General features: G+C 42.0%; 1 protein-coding gene and 1 long non-coding RNA gene across 2 annotated transcripts in view; one reads left to right on the forward strand and one right to left on the reverse strand.

The window, feature by feature from the left end:
* Window positions 1-17540, reverse strand: part of TES (testin LIM domain protein) — a 29206-nt gene extending 11666 nt beyond the window's left edge. The window contains exons 1-2 of the mRNA XM_068169873.1: window positions 17456-17540; window positions 4277-4362 (exon numbers count right to left, since the gene is read on the reverse strand). Of these exons, the coding sequence (XP_068025974.1) occupies window positions 4277-4362; window positions 17456-17482 (113 nt within the window). The 5' untranslated portion in view covers window positions 17483-17540. The remainder of the gene's footprint in view (window positions 1-4276; window positions 4363-17455) is intronic.
* LOC137458222 (uncharacterized) overlaps window positions 1-17564 on the forward strand; it is a 78734-nt gene extending 61170 nt beyond the window's left edge. The window contains exon 4 of the long non-coding RNA XR_010991629.1: window positions 17477-17564. This is a non-coding gene — a long non-coding RNA (uncharacterized lncRNA). The remainder of the gene's footprint in view (window positions 1-17476) is intronic.
* Window positions 17565-19076: the final 1512 nt, after the last annotated feature.

Below are 19076 nucleotides of genomic sequence, written 5' to 3' on the forward strand. Positions count from 1 at the left end.
TATCTCACTAAGGGGAAGGAGAGTCCCTGAAGCTGTTGCCATTTCCTCTGCTCCCCAAAGCTCCCTTGGGTCTTGGCCACATGAGGATATTGGCATACTGCTAACAGTCAAAAAGACAAAAAACTGTTTCCTGACCTGATTTATAATCACTTTTCTTTAATAATTTCCAGTTCTAAAAGATATCAAGTTGACATTTACACATGTAACTCCTGCATAAAAATGTTTACCATTTGCTAGACCTTTTCCCACTGAGTTGCCACATCAGAGTCCTGTCCCTTAAGCACGAGGGAATGTAGCCAATTCTTTGGCTACTATACAGCCATCTTACTGAAACTGTCCCATTTCCTCAAACTGAAGCTTCACTAGTCTGTCTGATAACTGATGCTTGCTTTTTAGTGTTAAAGCAAACACCTCACATGTGCCAACAAAAACATTTGCTATTATGCACATGCGTATGTATAGCCTTAATTATCTCCTTTGGCTCTATTAAGGAGACTGGCAGTGAGAATATTTCTCTCTTCATGTGCAGAGTCAAGAAACATTTTCCCGTCATTTGATGACATGCAGGAAGATCCCTGCTGAAGGAGTACTAGGCATTCCTGTTTAAATGCTCACAGCTATCAGGAATTCAGCAAAGGAGAGAAGTATTTCTCCAGTCAATTTTCAGCAGTTTCCCAGCTCTTCCCGTTCACATCATGGAAGACAGGGATGAAGCTTCAAAATTGTGGACGTTACATATTTTTCTGAAACACAGATAAGTAGACTGTGCCTTGCTTCCAGGTCCCAGATGGGTAGAAAGAGGGAGAAAGAAGGATATGCAGATCCCATCTTCTTTCCCAGCCTGGGAAATTCCCATGTCTGGGATTTCTATTGACAGCAAGGGTCAAAGACTTCCAGTTCTTTCTCCAAAAGCAAATGTCATCAGTTCCCTTAATTTTCCATGTCTGGATGTATGGAAAAAAGAGTAATTCAGATCATGACTCTTCATACGCTGGTTCTGCAGTGGTACCTAGTGGCAGAAGGAAGCAGTTGAAAGCACAAAGAAGCTCTCAACAACTTTCTGTGAAGTTTTAAGCCCTATGTCCTCCACACAGAAAGATTAATTTTTCCTCATGATTCCTTCGATTATGATTTTTTTGCTATTAGTGCAGCTATAGTAAATACTTTGAACTGTGCCTCAGTATTTGCCTGACAGGCTTAGTGTCAGAAAACATTAAAGTCAACTTAAAACTCTCCATGCCTTCCAGGGATTGTATCTGTGCAGAAAAGCCAGATACTGGAAGTGGTCATTCCCAAGCTTAAGATGCTTCTCTCCAGAAGCTTTTTAATATCTTGGCAAGCTGCGCTGGAAACAATTATCACTTTCTAGTATACACACAACCAAGATAAATCAGAACATTCCCTCCTGCTTTTAGCAATTTCTGACTCCTGTGTGAAACATTCCCAAAGAGCAAACGTATCCAAGCAGCAGGCTATTGCAGCCAGCCTGCCTTGCTAAATTTGTGGAAGCTGTTTTGCAATCTCAAAGAAGTCTAACACCTGAACTGCACAGACCCCACCTGCTGCTGCTAAGCTTGGACAGAAGCATGATACTGAAAGCAACTGGAAAAGCAGAAGCTATTAATACAGTAAGATAAAACAAATAATTGCCCATTATTCAGCTACTGTTGTAGACAGTGGCTCTCATTTAATTCATTTTGCACACACCTCACATTATTGAGGCTTTCAGATCTTAAAGATTTACAAACAATTTTTATTAAGGCCTTTGTTTACCACCATGTCTATACTAGCCTAAATTAACAGTTCTGCACCTATATAACCATCCCAAGAATTGTAGCACGAAATGCTTATAGAGCACTCGCCACCTGAGGAGAGACATTTTCCAAATGTTCCCAGCATACAGAAGAAGGGTGTACAAACTCCATGTCAAAGCCTGCTACTAAATAGTTGCACTTGGATTTTTTTTTCCCCATGCACTTTCCTGTCTGACTCCCCAAAGGTAGAATTGAGTTTCTTTTGTACAGAAATACAGAAGGAAATCACATCTTTGCTCTCTGAGGCACAGCGGAGTTTTCAGGCATGAGACCTAAAATCTAAGTTATCTGCTGAAGCACCCCAGCTCCACCCAGAAGAGGGCGGTGTCAGGCTTAGAGATTACAGCAAGGACTGCTGCTGCCTTGCATGAAGGTGACTTTCTTCATAATGCCTGCATGGTGCTGTGCTTGGGATTTGTGGCTAAACCAGCCTTGATATCCCCTGCTATTGTTGAGCATTTCTGGCACAGTGCCGAGGCTTCCTGTCTTTTTGGACTCTGCCAGAGGAGTAAGACAGAAGTAGGCAAGAAGTGGATTCAAATTGACCAGAGGAATACTGCATAACATCATGCTGAGTACTAAAATAGAAGAGGGTAGGGTTCCTGACATCCAAAGTGGACACTGCTTGGAGACTGGTTGGTTATCAGTTTGTTAGTGGAAAGAGCTAAGTGATTGCTGTTCCATTCCTTTCTGTTCAAGTGGTGGATTGCCAAAATCTGTATCATGCAAAGCATATTAATATATTTTTTCCATGGAAACCTGTTTACACAAAACTGATTTCAGCGTTTGGATGCATACCCTTACTGTTCCCAGTTGCAGCTCTGCTGGAGAAACAGCTATGCTCTAAGCCATTCTAGAACCGCCTTAATGGTGAGCTTTTCAAATATGACAGAGGTACCTGCCACATTTGTCTAACACCCAGATGATGCTTTTCAGACTACTTCTAGGTACCTTATTCAGCTGGTCTAACCTATATAGATACAGTTCCTCAATTTAAGCCAGTAACTGTTTAGTTAAGATTTATGTATTTTCCTTACAAGCTCTTACTTTCTAGAAGAGACAGTACACGGATGAGCTATGTATTCAGGATGTGGCACAATGAGTGCTAACCACAGGAGCATAGTGAAATGTGTATAAAGGAAAACACACAGGGAAACCTCCAAATACACACAGAAAAGCAGACATTTTCTTACTTGGTAGCTTGCTATTATGTGGTTAAATCATTTTAGGTATTTTTCCTTTTTGTCCAAAATTCTTCCCTGTTAAAGAATAAGCCAGGAATTATAAGGTCTAACAATGGGAACTGAGAAAAAGATGACAAAAGGAAGAGTTGAGAAAGTTAACTGGACTTGTGACCTCCACCTCTACCACACTCCCTATGAACAAGGAGCTTTCTTAGAAAGTGACACAATTTCTTATCTAACTATGGATAAACTCCACTCTACTCCTGCATTTAAAAATTCTGTTTTATTAAGTTACCAACACACATTAACTGTATTCCATTTTATTGTACTGGTACCTTTACATGAGTCCCCTCAAGTGACCAAGTGAATATTGAAAAAAATTAACCCTAAAATTAAGTTTAATAATTTATCTTTAGATAATCACATTCATTAATGTATTACCTCTTCTTGTTCCATGTCATTATTTGTAGGTTATTTTATACATACTGCAGATGCATAATCAAGAAGCTATATCCTCATCAACTAACAATTATTTTTATGTCCTTCCCAGGGAGTTGTGGTTTGGTTTTTTTTAAATCAGAACCACTAAGTTATATCTTAAAGCACACCCACTTATCAGTGAACTTGGCTAGCTAAATATATGCAAATACATGCATATACATAGTTTCAGTAAAAGAACACAAATTTTCTGCAGAAGTAAATTGCACAGACCACACTGTAGACTATTTACTGCTACTATCATCAACTCTTGTTAGTTTAGGAACAGTGTATCATACAAAGCCAAGTACTACCTACTTTATTTGAAATATTACAACTCTTTCTTCTCTGAGTCATCTGTAGATGTATAACAAGTTTCAACATCTTTTCAACACAGATAATTCTACTGAAAATCCCAGATCAAAGTTTACGTATCTGGTCAGGAGCTGAGAAAGCTTTTTAGTACTGAGATGAAGCATACTTCTTCCCTGTCATCTCTCTTACTGTAGGGATAGAGATGTTTTTACAAACCTACTTCAACTGTTTATTAAGCTAAAGCAAACATCTCAGTAGAAGTATAAGTATTGACTTCAGCGCAGATGAAATGTTAGTAACTGAATACATACTTAAACACTGCTGTAATGCAGCTGAGAAGGCCTGGCCCTGAATGCAGACACAGCTTCCTTAAAGCATCTGAATAGTTTAATTGCAAGAGAACAAAAGCAATTACTTACACATGTGCGTACATGTGCCAAGCTCTGCAGTGCTGAGTCAGGCTTAGAGACATCTGGTGTCACTTACCTCCAGAAATGAAGCTCAAATCCTTCACACTTATCCTTGCATTTCAAGCAGGGGGCACCAAAACCTTGTTCATGGCCCAAGCCCATCTGTGTACAGAGTAAGATGAAGAGTCAGCTTCAAGAAATATGCTGTGTAAACAATCTTATTGCTGCCTTTATAATCTACAACTAAAGCAAAAAATTAAGCATTTGACTAAGATGACATCAGGGCGGTACTTTGGGGTCCATTCACCTTTCTACTGTACCTATGTAAGTGACAATGCTCACACAAGCCTGTTCAAACGGCTGAGCTAGCAAAGTTAGCCTTAGTTAAAACAGAGTACTTTTCTGGTTCTTTGTCACTAGTTTACACTGCAAGCTTTGTGCAAGGAATGAAGTAGACTTGCACCCCTTCCTTAGGTTTACAGCTGTGAAGCCACAGCCAGCAAAGCCTTAAGACTTCAACTGAAAGGACTTAATCCATCTGTCACAACAAAGAAATTTGTAGTATATGACTTGACAAAATACAGGAGTTCAAGAAACAAACAGACCCCCTATTTATATGCACTTACCTGGGCATCTGATATGAGTAAAGAAAACATCTAAGTGATTATATTTGGTATGTCTGTATATTTGGAACTACTATGTTTCAGCTGGACTAATAATTTCTTACTTCCCAAGGAGAAACAGGAGCAAGCAAAAGCAATGACCATGAATGAGAGACAAAAGATTTCACTGAAAAGATTAAAAGGACATACAACCAATTAATAATCTCAGTTACAAAATGACAGGGGTTGGAAGGGCCCTCTGTAGATGACCTAGTCCAACCTCCCTGCCAGAGCAGATTCATGTAAAGCAAGTTGCACAGGATGGCATCCTAGCAAATTTTAAATGACTCCAGAGGTGGAGACACCACCACCTCTCTGGGGAGCATGCTCCAATGCTCCACCATCCTCAAAGTTCCTCCTCATGTTTAGATGGAGCTTACTACATTCAAGTACTGTGCCTGTCATTGGGCAACACTTAAAAAAGACTGACCCCATCCTCCTGACATCCACCCTTTAAGTATTAATAAGCATCAATAAGATCCCCCCCTCAATCTTGTCTTGTTGTCTTGTCCAAGCTAAAAACCCCCAAGTCCCTCAGCCTTTCTTCATTAAGAGAGACATTCTAGTCCCCTAATCATCTTCATAGCCCTTTGCTGTACCCTCTCGACCCTGTCCCTCTTGAACTGGGTAGCTCAGAATTGGAAACAATACTCCAAATGGAGATGAACCTCCCTCCACCTGCTTGCCACACTCTTGATTCACCTCCCAGGATGCCACTGATCTTCTTGGCAACAAGGTCACAGTGCTGGCTCATGGCCATCCTGCTCCCCACCAGTATTCACTGGTCTTTTCCTGCAGAGCTGCTTTTCAGCAGGTCAGCCCCTAGCCTGTACTAGAACATGGGGTTATTCCTCCCTAGGTGCAGTATCCTACACGTGCCCTTGTTGCAGGTCATAGAGTTACTCTCTGCCCAACTGTCCAGGTCACACTGGATAGCAGCATGGCCTTCTGATGTGTCAGTCAGCCCTCCCAGTTTTGTGTCATCAGCAAACCAGCTGTGGACAGATGCAGTGGGAAGGATGGTCACTGAGAAGGAGACAGCTCACCTGCAGTTCGGCCCTTACCATGAATGGAAAGTGAGCTAGAGCTGACAAATTCCAGTACTAATCTTAGCTCTGGCAATGATAATACAATGCCATGGTTAATTAGATGTAGTGATACAGTTGTTTTATTAAGGAGATCACAATTTACTCTGAGTCGTCATGTAGCTATTGTTGTACATACAAGGATATAAACAGCTCAACTTCCAACTTCATTTTGGACAAAATGAAGGAACAGATTACCCACAAACCACCTGTTCAACAGTACACATGACAAGATGCAGGGAAGATCAAATTTTCAGATATTTTATACACTTCAAGGATCACTGCCTCCCCAGTCATTAGGCATCCCCAGGGAAATCAGGAGAAGTGTGGCCAGCAGGTCGAGGGAGGTGATCCTCCCCCTCTACTCAGCCCTGGTGAGACGCCACCTGGAGTACTGTGTCCAGTTCTGGAGCCCCTATTACAAGAGGGATGTGGAGGTGCTGGAACGTGTCCAGAGAAGGGCCACAAGGATGATCAGAGGGCTGGAGCACCTCTCCTATGAGGACAGACTGAAGGAGTTGGGGCTGTTCAGTCTGCAGAAGAGAAGGCTCCGAGGTGACCTAATTGTGGCCTTCCAGTATCTGAAGGGGGCCTACAGGAAGGCTGGGGAAGGACTTCTCAGGATCTCAGGTAGTGATAGGACTAGGGGGAATGGAATGAAGCTGGAGGTGGGGAGATTCAGGCTGGATGTGAGGAGGAGGTTCTTCACCATGAGAGTGGTGAAACCCTGGAATGGGTTGTCCAGGGAGGTGGTCGAGGCCCCGTCCCTGGGGGTGTTTAAGAGCAGGCTGGATGAGGCTCTGGCCAGCCTGATCTAGTGTGGGGTGTCCCTGCCCGTGGCAGGCAGGTTGGAACTAGATGATCCTTGTGGTCCCTTCCAACCCTGAATGAAACTATGAAATTACAAAACTGTTTTGTAGGTTACAGTATCTAGGGAGAAGAGATACTGTGGCAGCTATCAAGCCACTGTTTGGAGCTACAAGAATGGACATAAGGACATGAAATTATTTATTCCTTTCTTACATGAAAGAATAAATACAAGCTTGCTGTGATCATGGTGACATCTTTATCATCCTTAAGGGCTCAAGAAGCTCACATGCTGTAAATGTGAACCCAAAGCCAGATCAACTCATTTTTTGTCTCCATTGGATATATAAAGCTAATGGGGTAATAAAAGTTTGTCTTCACTTGCAGATGGGTGTTTATAGGAGTCTTATCTGGAATCAAGAGCCCTGCCTTTTACACACATACTGTACATCAGGAAACAAGGGAGCACCCTTGTCAAGTTACAAATGAAGAGAACAAAATGTTGGCCAGGATATTCTTTAAAGACAAAGAGGAAGCTAAAGTAACACAACAATTGTCTTTTTGTTTGTATGTTTTGTTGCTGCTGTTTTTTAAAATCATCAAGCTGTTAGCATGCACTTGCACTACCCTAAAAAATAAACCAAAGCCCCAAATTTCCATCACCAGCCCTTCAGGAAAAAAGCCAACATTCTCTTGCTGCTACTTCAGCTACTAATTGGCTTTCCTTGTTTAGCCCTTGGCTCATTGCTCTTTAAAAAGAGGGGATGAGGAAGAAAGGAGAATAATGGTAAGTTTACTCATGCTACAATTAGAATGCTTAGAAACCTAGGATCAGTGTTATACAGTGCACAGGAGAAATAGTCTTAACACTTTAATAATTCCCAAAACAGAACCTGAAGTGCAAGTAAGAACATGAATTTTTTTTTTTCCCCATTTTTAAAATGCATAATTTCTAAGCCTCTTAACAGTTTTGGTTGGTTGTAGTTTTTCGGCTAAAAGTACCTCTCCAGAAGCAAAATAAGAAGAGGCAATATGTACCATCAAAAAACTTCAACCTAAACATACTCCCTCTAGACTAAACACACAACAACCAGCAGTGTCAGCACAGATTTCTTCAAAAGCACAGAATTTTACATTCCCCCCTAGTAACAAAAGAATACATCAAGTAAATGCTTATGCAGCTTGAGATGAACTGAATTAGGAAGTGGAATAGACTTGTTTTGAAACTTATTTCTCAATCTTCTGTCAAACAAAGAGGAGGATGATCTTTCTACACACAATGTCTGGTCATCTTAAAGAAAATGTTTAGCTCAAAACTAAGGGCACACTGACAACCAAGCTAGATGTGATTTCAGAGAAACTATGTGTTCAATTGTCAAAAAATAAAGATGTAAGATAGCAATAGCACACAATGCATTTGAGTTTGACTGTAAAATCTCAGAGCATGTCAACTGTTCTTCCAGCTCTGTAACACAATCTTTTTCAGTGGAAGCACCAGCCTCAAAAGTGACTGTTTATTCTTTGGCAGCCAATTCTGCTGTGATTTGGGAAATTAGAGAACCTAAAGCTGAAGTGTGCTTCCCCACTGCTGCTGCCTACATCTATTCCCCATACCTTCTGAAGGACACAGCCAGCTCTCTGCTGGAGCACTCAGATTCAGAGCAGGCTGAGCACTCACTGGACTGAAAATGCATGCCCAAGGGATTCCATTTTCCCCATAAATGGAGTTATGAGAGAAATGGCACAGATAGGTCAGCAGAAATACTGCCAGAAGTAAGGTTCCTTCCTGTCTACTGCCATTAATTTTCATCTTACAAGAAAAGCTGTTCAAAACCATCTAGTATTACTAATGTACCCAATACAGTACATAAGATGATATAAATATGATTGAGATCATCCACTGATTGCTACTTTCAAGATTAATAGTCCCCTGAGGCAAAGAATTTTAAATTGTTACAGCTAAGTGAGAATTAGTGAAAGACTGCTCCGTTTCAGTTCAGACTGGAATCTAGTATCAACAATTGGCTGCCTTTTAGGAACCATATGTAGAAGTTTACTGTCATCAGAATCCAACAGCATGAGATTTAACACATCCAAATGCTGGGTTCTGCACATCGGCCACAACAACACTATGCAATGCTACAGGCTAGGGTCAGAGTGGCTGGAGAGCAGCCAGGCAGAGAGGGACCTGGGGGTGCTGGTTGATGGTAGGCTGAACATGAGCCTGCAATGTGCCCAAGCAGCCAGGAGGGCCAATGGCATCCTGGCCTACATCAAGAACTGTGTGGCCAGCAGGAGCAGGGAGGTCATTCTGCCCCTGTACACTGCACTGGTTAGGCCACACCTCGAGTACTGTGTCTAGTTCTGGGCCCCTCAGTTTAGGAAGGAGGTTGACTTGCTGGAATGAGTCCAGAGAAGGGCAACAAAGTTGGTGAGGGGCTTGGAACACAAGCCCTATGAGGAGAGGCTGAGGGAGATGGGGCTGCTTAGCCTGGAGAGGAGGAGACTGAGGGGTGACCTTATTGCTCTCTACAACTCCCTGAAGGGGGGTTGTAGACAGGCAGAGGTTGGTCTCTTCTCCCAGGCAGCCAACACCAGAACAAGAGGACACAGTCTCAGGCTGCACCAGGGGAGGTTCAGGCTGGAGGTCAGGAGGAAGTTTTACACAGAGAGAGTGATTGCCCATTGGAATGGGCTGCCCGGGGAGGTGGTGGAATCACCATCACTGGAGGTGTTCAGGAGGAGACTTGATGGGGTGCTTGGTTACATGGGTTAGTTGATTAGGTGGTGTTGGATAATAGGTTGGACGCGATGATCTTGAAGGTCTCTTCCAACCTGGTTTATTCTATTCTATCCTATCATACCAGCCCAAATAGTGCTATTCAAGAGTCTAATAGGTTATTCAGATGTGTAAGAGAAAAACACAGCTGCTGCTATGAAACAAATTAAATTTGGCTTATCAGAAGGCTTTAAGTTTATTGAATGCAACTAGAAGGCCAACAAGTCCTGTTCTTCCCGCCTATTTAATTTAAACCCATCAGCAAATGTTATATTATAGTCCTGCTTTATTGCCATTTCAGGCTACTAATTTCAAAGTTCAAATTCCTCTAAATACAGCAGATTTCAGAGATCATCTAACAACAAAACATCTACCCACATGGGATGCTACTAAAGAAAAGCAGTCACGGATGCAAATGGATTATGTATGTAGAGGCAGATGTCCAGTTTAGTCGACAGGCCGATAAAAATGCAATTATATCTTGTCAGCCGGTTTTTATTATGTGGTATATCATGGCTAAGGTCGTTAAGCTGTAACTTTACATATCTGTGCCACAGTTCATAGTACTGCTGGACAAAATAAGTGAATAAAAATGGAAGATTAGCTTTTTAATAGTTAAAGTGTAACATCACAAAAAAGAGTTAAAAAAAAATAATTAATCAAGATTCTTTTTAACAGCTACAGTAAAAACAAAAAGGTAAAAGTCCAAGAAATCTTAGATGAATTAAAACATGACAGCAGTATTTTTTAAAGCTTATCTTAAAAATAATCTATATTTTTCAAAGAAATTAAAAGTTGAAAGGGCCTTCTGGACACCCAAAAGCTCGCGAAATGCAGGTGCAACCGTTGTCCAGATGCGGGTTCAACAGCCTGTGACAACATTGGACCACACCAAGGAAATTAAATTCTGTATGTTTAGAATTTGGAATAAACCAGGTTGGAAGAGACCTTCAAGATCATTGCATCCAACCCATCAACCAATCCAACCCACCTAAACCACTAACCCATGGCACCAAGCACCCCATCAAGTCTCCTCCTGAAAACCTCCAATGACAGCGACTCCACCACCTCCCCAGACAGCCCATTCCAATGGGCAATCACTCTCTCTGTATAGAACTTCTTCCCAACATCCAACCTAAATCTCCCCTGGCACAGCCTGAGACTGTGTCCTCCTGTTCTGGTACTGGCTGCCTGGGAGAAGAGACCATCATTTGCCTGTCTACAACCTCCCTTCAGGTAGTTTAATCAGAGTTTCTCACATGGCTGCTTCTGCCCACTGTCTCTCAATATTACCACTGTACAATCAGAGAATGACAAAAGTGCCAGGGTTGGAAGGGACCTCAAGGATCACATAGTTCCAACCACCCTGCCATAGGTCAGGACACTTTCCATTAGACCAGGTTGCCTAGAGCCACATCTAGCCCTAAAAACTTCCAGGGATGGGGCTTCTACCACTTCTTTGGGCAACCTGTTACAGTGTTTCACCACTCTAATGGTGAAGAGCTTCCTCTTGACTAATCTAAATCTCCCCTCCTCTAGCTAGGATCCATTCCCCCTAGTCCTATCACTACCTGACACCCCTAAATAGTCCCTCCACAGCTTTCTTGTAGGCCCCCTCCAGATACTGGAAGGCCACAATGAGGTCTCCTCAGAGCCATCTCTTCTCCAAACTGACTAACATTCTCTGCCTGTCTTCATAGGAGATGGGCTCCAGCCCTCTGAGAACCATAGTGGCCCTTCTCTGGACATGTTCCAGCACATCTTTCTTGTAATAGGGGTTCCAGAGCTGGACACAGTACTCCAGGTGGGGTCTCACCAGAGTGGTGTAGAATGGGGGAATCACCTCTCTCGATGTGGTAGCCACACTTCTCTTGATGCAGCCCAGGACACAGATGGCTTTCTGGGCTGCAAGTGTACACTGGCAGCTCATAATGACAATATTAACAATCATTAGAATTTGATTCCATGTTTTCTACTCCCTCCCACTAAGCAGCTGGGCACAAATTATATGAACAATATCCTGACAGAGTTTCATTGGAAGTCTTTAATTATTTTAAGAGTTATCATTTAATAGTGATGAAACCCAGAATCAAAAAAAGCATTCAAAACTAGTTGTTCTGATCTTCCTGTCCATTTACTAAGGACCCCTGGGGAATAGCAGCAAAAAGGTGGTGAGAGAGGAAACCATAACAAATGCATGGCATTTCTACGTATTCCTCCCCCAAGATTTTTTTTACCTTCTCAGTCCCACCAAAACACCAGAGCTAAATTAGGGTTTGGCTGCTTTTGCTTCTTCCTGTCAAGGGGAAAGCAGGATGGACAGAAGAATAAATCAAGGAGCTGCAACAGCCTGTTTTAGTACACAAGTACTACGAATTTATTTTATTGTGATGTCTTCAACTAAATATCAAACCGCTCAGAATATAAATATTTGATAGTAGACTGCATAGCAGTGTCTTAAAAGACTACTAACTATTAAAGCTATTCTAGCTGAATAGAAAACAAGTGGTGTTTATTCCCAATGTTCAGTATTATGGCAGCTAAATTTGAATGCAGCTGACAAACCATTAACACTGTCTATAAACTTGCAAAACAGCACCATCTGTCATCCAGTGCTGCAGGGGCATTTCCACAGTATTTGGTGTATATTGTTTTGACATCAGCACTCTTTTCCAGCTGTATCTTCTAACATTAGGTTTTCAGAAGACCTGTAAACCAACACACTCACTTATCAGGATCTTTAGGATTGCAGGGAAGTGTATGCCTTTTTTCCAGCCAGTGCTTTTAGAAACTGCAACTAGACAACCTCATACTGAAAATGAGGCACAAAGGAAAGGTCAGGTAGACTTTAAAAGCCAAAAATACCAGAAACACATTTATAGCAGTACCAGAGTACAGCTAAATCTGGTGTAATTTGGAATTGTCATGACAGAACCCTCCTAATTCCCTTCACACTTGACCTGCTTCATTTGGCTAAACTAAGAGTCCAGGTAACAGGCATGACAAGCTTTCCTCTTCACAGCTCTATTCTGCCTGCAGGTCTCCAGCACCTAGAACCTTACCAACTCTGTGTGTTTATAGAAAGTATATTTCACACATACCCCATGTAAAACCCATACTCTAAAATATATATGCCAAACATGCATATGCATTTAAAATATATTTAAACATTATATTTTATAATAGAGCAGAGTATATATACTTTTACAACTACCCTATTAGATCTGAGAATGTTCTGTTTGCTAGGCAGAAGCCATTAATTTGCAATGCATGTTCAGTATGTTTTCCTGAGGTAAGGGAAATTTGTTCTAAGGCAAATTTTACCAAGAAAGTTTCCTCCACAGTTTGTACTCACCATTATTATTAATTTGCTTAAAGGAAAAAACATTGGTTCTCTTTCTTACAAACTCCTGCAGAAACCGATCTTTGGGCCTTTAATGACAGAATACCGTAAGTTTAAGTTAACTTGGTTTATAATTACACCATATTGAAGAAGTTTCATGTGATCATAGAAGTCATTCAGGCCTTTCATTATATTTTATGGTCAAACACCTGGAGAATAATTTTGTTACCAAAAAAAGTTTCATTTAGCCTTGCTCCACCATTGCCAAACTGGTATGTAGACACACTGGACAAAAAGTAAGTAGAAGTGTATTCAGAAAACAATTCACATCAATTACTCTTCTTTAAAAAAAAAAAAGTTTTAAAGAAGAAAAAAAGAAATCCCACCACAACCTTTGCAGGAAGCAGTTACTCAGTTTCCTTGTTAACACAACTGCAGTAGTTCCTCTCACATCTCCACACTTGTTTTCATGTTTCGCCCTGCAGACAAAACTTGCCTGTGAATAAAATTGCATTTCCTTGATCTTACTATACATAAGCAGCAACAAAAAAAGCTCTATCATGAGTTTCCATGGCAGTAACACCAAAACAAACAGTGACCTCAACAGGAAGCACAGCCCAGCAGGTATTACTAAATCACACTTTGTAAAACACCAGAAGTTGACTTTGCTCCCGTACATACTTTATTCACCGTTCATTTATCAAAGAGCATTACAGTTGTTGACTTAATGATGTCTAAAGCACTGTTCAGTTTTCTACTGTAACAAGTGAACAAAGTCTCACACCACAGAAAAAGAAGTACAGAGACCTTGAACGTTGGAGTAGTTGCACCTCTGCTCCCCAAACTTCCCCTTCTTCATCACAATCAAAATCCTTTTATAAAACAAGTATTATACTGTGAAATTTTATACAGAACAGGCTCACTGCCAGATTCTTGTTTTCTGTAGTGAAGCAAGAGACCATGCTGCCAGCATGGCTGAAAAGCAGGATCATGACCTACTGATTCATTTTACCAAGTTCAGAGGTGACAGACAGGGCAGGAATCCAGACTAGCAGAACTTTGTTCTAACAGTCTTCAATAAAAAGCATTAAATCCTCATTTTCCCTGTACCCTCAAAGACTTGAGAACACAGCGTATATTGTATTTGTGAGAAATAGCAGCCTGTTGGTTGCACAAGTACTTTTCAAGCAGGAGCTACAGTTTTTAAGCTTCAGCTCTGTTGTGCAATCTTTTTTATATAAAAAGCTATTTCCATGATCCTCAAATGCAAGAGCAAATCTGATTCCTACCGAGAACAAGAACGCCGCATAGTTAACCTTAAATTACCCATCTCCTTCAAAGGGATATCATCAGACACAAAGGTATCAGACTTACTATTCACAGAGTAGCTAAAAAGATTGCCTTACAACTATTTTCCCACACTATTTATTGACCAGACCTTCACCAGTCATTCTACACTTCTAAGCAGCATGGCAACCTGACTACAAAAAGGCTACATGTTATTCCATGCATATTCTCAGTGACGGAAATCCACTCTGAAATTTGTGTTTTCTGCAGACTGTGGACATCCAGAATACACGATTCAAACCAACAGAGACATCTAGCTACTCTAGCCACTTCTGAAGACAGCAAGATGTATTTTACAAGACATAAAAGAAAACAAACAGAAGTTAAATGAAGAGTCTGAGTTGAAGTAATTATGTCCTGAACTAATTGAATCCTCACAGCCAAGAAGAGCATGCTACACAGGACTGCTGCTTTTGTCTCATGAGATGACAAATGCATAAGCCGTTCATTGCTAAAAGGACGAGTTAGAAATTGTGAGAGGTCAGACAGTAGCTCTTGCTGCTGAAGAACAGACCTTGTACTGAAGGGAAAGCAACTGCTGTCAGGTGCAGGATGCTAGAACTGTTAAAACTTGAGAGAAAAACCCCAAACCCATTATCAACAGTGTAAACAGACTTTCCTGAGCTAGCTTGAAATGTGCTTTCTCTTTGCCCAACTCAGACACATAGATACAAGTCTACTAGTCACGTATATATGTGCGTTTTGCTTCAGTACAGTACCAGCTCCCTGAGAGCCAACAGCAGCTTTCCAAAGAGACAATACAGAAGCTCCTAACTGAGCAGCACACTCCAAGTTCAGAAGAGCAAAGGAATGGCAACTTATCTGGACTGCTCCATGTTCTTGGGACTTCCTACCCAACACACGGGTTAGCCACTCATTAATCCTTAATGTTTACCTCCATTTACTAGGTGGTAATCAGGTACAGCTCACTACAAACTAAAAAAAAAAGTTAAGGTATCAAGCAGATTGTGTAAAAAGACTCAAGACATTTTGGTCTTAGTGCAAGACAAAGACTGAGGTGAGAACCATGACATGTAGTTAAATAACTCATTCCTGTTGACAGACTAAACATCTGTCACAGATATCTCCACCTCAAGGTAAATTTCTGTTAATGGCCAAGTAGTTCACTGGTTTTGAGAAACCTGACTTGAACCTTCCAGAATGTTCTTCCACCTTTCAAGAGAAAGGGATGTTGACAAAAAAATAACAACATAAAGGATATGGAAGGAACCAGGTTGAGAATAGGAATTAAAAGATGGAGACTGAAGACATGCTGCTACTGCAGACACTATGTTCGTTCATTCCAGTGCACAAAATCTGGAGAGGTTTTGATTAAATAGCAATAGACAAAGAAAAAAAATACTGAATGCACATAGGAATATTTCCCAGTTCTCCCTGCACTGACTTGTCACAGATCCTTATCTGTTCTCTTGGGAAATGCACTTCAACCAAGTTATAGAGAGAAAGAATGTAAGGTGATGAGATGTGAAAAAGGGAGGGAAGACAGAGGAAGACCTCAAGTGTCTATCTCATATTTTTTTTCCTGTTTCTACATACTGTACAAACAGAAAACATTAAGATTCTTCACATCATAAACATCTTTCAGCAGTGTTAGCACCACAGGTGTTTAGAACACAAATTACACAGAGATTTGCTGGTATCTTTGTAGCATTAGCTTGTGTGTCAGTCTGAGCAACTTCAGAAGAGTGTTTAGGAAATTTTGAAGTTGCTGAAGCAGAAAAGTGAAAGATTGCCAAAGAGTAACAAGGTAAAAATAGTCAAACTTCCAACACTCACAACCAGCGAATTACAACAGTACAATATAAAGCAGATACTTAGCAACTTCAAGTTTCACTCCAAGTGAGACCAAGCCATGAGCAGAGTTTTATTAGTATTTCACAGCACTTACTTATTTTCTCTTTATATGGGAAAAGTCCTGAATAGGAATGCTCCATCCTCCAAAAATAAGCATCTCTCTCCTGCATTTCTAATAACTTTCAGTGAATAAGCATCAAGTTTATCTTTTAAATTGTACTTTTAAAAATATGAGTAAATTCACTCAACAACCTCAAGGAGGGCAATCTTGTGCACACAATGAGCTTCTAAAAACAATGACAGTACTTAGCTACATCCATCTATACACTGATGGCCTACTGTTGATTGAGGGATGAGATGTGCAGTTTCTGCAAACCAGAACTCTGGTATGGCTAACATCACCACGATGCAACATCACTTGGAGAAAGCTTTAACTGAAGGCTAACCTGCTTCACTAGGCTTCAGCCCACAGAAAAGCAGACAAGTATACAACAGGGCGTATGCATACTGTAAAACAAGTTACTACCCTTAAATATTACAGTTCAGGAGTAAAACACACACAAGTCCATACAACACGCGTTTCAAATGAATAACCTTCATATATCTATCAGGGTTATGTACAGATTTAACCCACGTTCGTAAATACAGCTTGTGCCTTTATCAAATAGCATCTTAACAGATATTATGAAGAAGCTCTTACCACTAGAAATCTTCGTTAAAGTGCTGTATTTAATTTGCAAAAATCACTAGAAACAAAGACCTAGAGGAGTGTCCCACATGAAATCAGTTTCACATATTAAGTTTTAAGTAGTGAGTTTTGGAAAGAGATCTAGTAATAAGTGGCTACCTATCACTTTGTTGCTTATCCTTCTTGCCAGTTTGACTGCAAACTAGTCAATATACCTGTACAAATAAAAAGAAAACCAACCAACGAACCCCAAGTTTCTGCCTCGGTAGGATAACCCACACAAACGCTGACAACATCTGTAATGAGCTAGTCACGTCAAAGGTCAGAAATCAGATTTCAAGGTTTTTGTCGCGGGGAAGGGATAGTTGTTTTCATTTGCATGGCACAGCAAGTGGCTACCTGGAGAATAAACTACAGCGTTTTGATTAGCGACGGGCGTCGAGGAGAAGTTTTTGTTCCTTTTGAGGGCGAGGCGCAAGTCATTTCGCAGGCAGCTCCTTCTGCCTCTCACCTCCCTCTCACTGCCGAGACGATGGAGCAGGAGCGGGAGGAGCAGGGCGCCACAAAGAGCGCAGCGTTACGCAGCCAGCCCCAGCGCTTGCGGGGCAGTTCCAGCTGAGCCCCCACTACGGCAGAGGCCAGACAAGGGGAATCCGCGGCTGCCGCTCTCTAGGGAGGGGGGACACCGGCTAGCGTGGCAGGTCACTCTGCGGGCAGCCCTCACCTTACCTTTTTCACTTTACTCTCCAGGTCCATGTTGCTGTCACCTGGCCGGGTCGGACTCCGGAGGGGGGTGTGAGACACGTCCTGGCCGGCGATACTGGGCAGGGAGGCGTGGAATTGCAGGCGGCACCCGGCACTAGCCACCTCTCGCACCCGCCGCAGCGCTCAAACTTCCGCTGCCCTGCGGCAGTGGCTGTCGCCGAACAAAGGCCGGGCGGCAACCAATCCCCGCCCGGCTGCCAGCCGGCCCGCCAGCCAATCCGCCGCCGCACCGCCCTGCCCTGCCTGGTGCCGGCGGCGGGGCAGTTGGGCCTGCCCTACGGGCAGGGACCGTGAGTCATCCCTGGCGGGATGGTAAGGGCGTAGGGAAGGCATTTGCTGGCGCAGCGGTTTGCTTTCGAGTACAGACGCCTGGAAACGCAGTGTCTCCCCAAGGAGAAAAAAAAAATAAATAAAAAAAAATTCGAATAATCTCGAACTCTAGTGATTTATTGACATGAATAGGAGGAGGAGGCGGGAGCGGGTGGGTCCTTGCCTGAGCGAGACTGTGTCTACATCCTAAGCGACTCCCAAGGCCAGTGCTATGCGCTCAAAAGGCTAGGTCCCAGCTTCCACCTTCTTGCTGACGGCCCAGTAGGCTGCCGGGTGCTCGAGGAGTGCTGGGACAGTCTGGGCCAGAAGTATGGCAGTTGGGGCAGGCAGTGCGGTAGGTGGGCGGCACCCTACTGCCCAGGGCAGGGCATTTTGTGGTACTGCGCTTTGACGCAGATTCTGCACCCGAATTCTGCACCCTTTCACCCCTTCTACATTTGCAGAAAATTACCGTGTTTGCTCAAGAGGATTTGCTTCCACCTTAATCCACTCAACAGGTTTTGATACTCCAGAAACTTCACTGTTCAGACATTGTACGGTAGTGATTTTTTTTTCTGTTCATGAACTAAAACAAGTCTTTCTCCTGTTGGTACTGGATGAATGTTGTGAAAAAAATCGAGACTTTAATCCCAGTCTTCATATGTATGGGATGAGTTCTGGGATGTCACAGACAATATAAAATGCATTTTATGCATGATGTATATATAATGCAAAATGACAGACTAATTAGGCATTTGAAAAATTGAATAGTTGCACAAACATATTCTTTTGTATTTCATTGTTTTGAAATAAGTAATTAATATTCAACTAGATCTTATAGCTACCATAGGTGTTGACAGTGAATAATTTGATACATATTTTGTGATTCATCTGCAGACTCTGATATTTTCATCAACTTTTCTCAAGTAAGTCTGAGGTGATATTGTTTCTTCCTCAGAGGCCGAATATTAATTCAGTATTCAGTATGCCTAAGGTTGGAAGGGACCTCAAAGATCATCGAGTCCAACCTGTCACCACAGACCTCACGACTAGAGTAGGGAGGACACTACTGCCCACTGCAGGCTTGAACTCACAACCTTCCCATTAAGGGTCTTAATGCACTACCAACAAAGTGAAAATGAGACAAGATCTCTTTTCTGTTTACTGACTCTTCTGGTAAACTGACTCTTCTGATGGGACAACCATCATGATGTATGACATGGGCCAACCATTTCCTACCAATGTATCTGTTCAGTAGACCTTGGCAAAAAAGTTT

Source organism: Melanerpes formicivorus, unplaced genomic scaffold (genome assembly GCF_026170545.1).
Source record: "Melanerpes formicivorus ecotype bairdi unplaced genomic scaffold, bMelFor1.0.p_v2 SCAF_3, whole genome shotgun sequence".
NCBI lineage: Eukaryota > Metazoa > Chordata > Aves > Piciformes > Picidae > Melanerpes > Melanerpes formicivorus.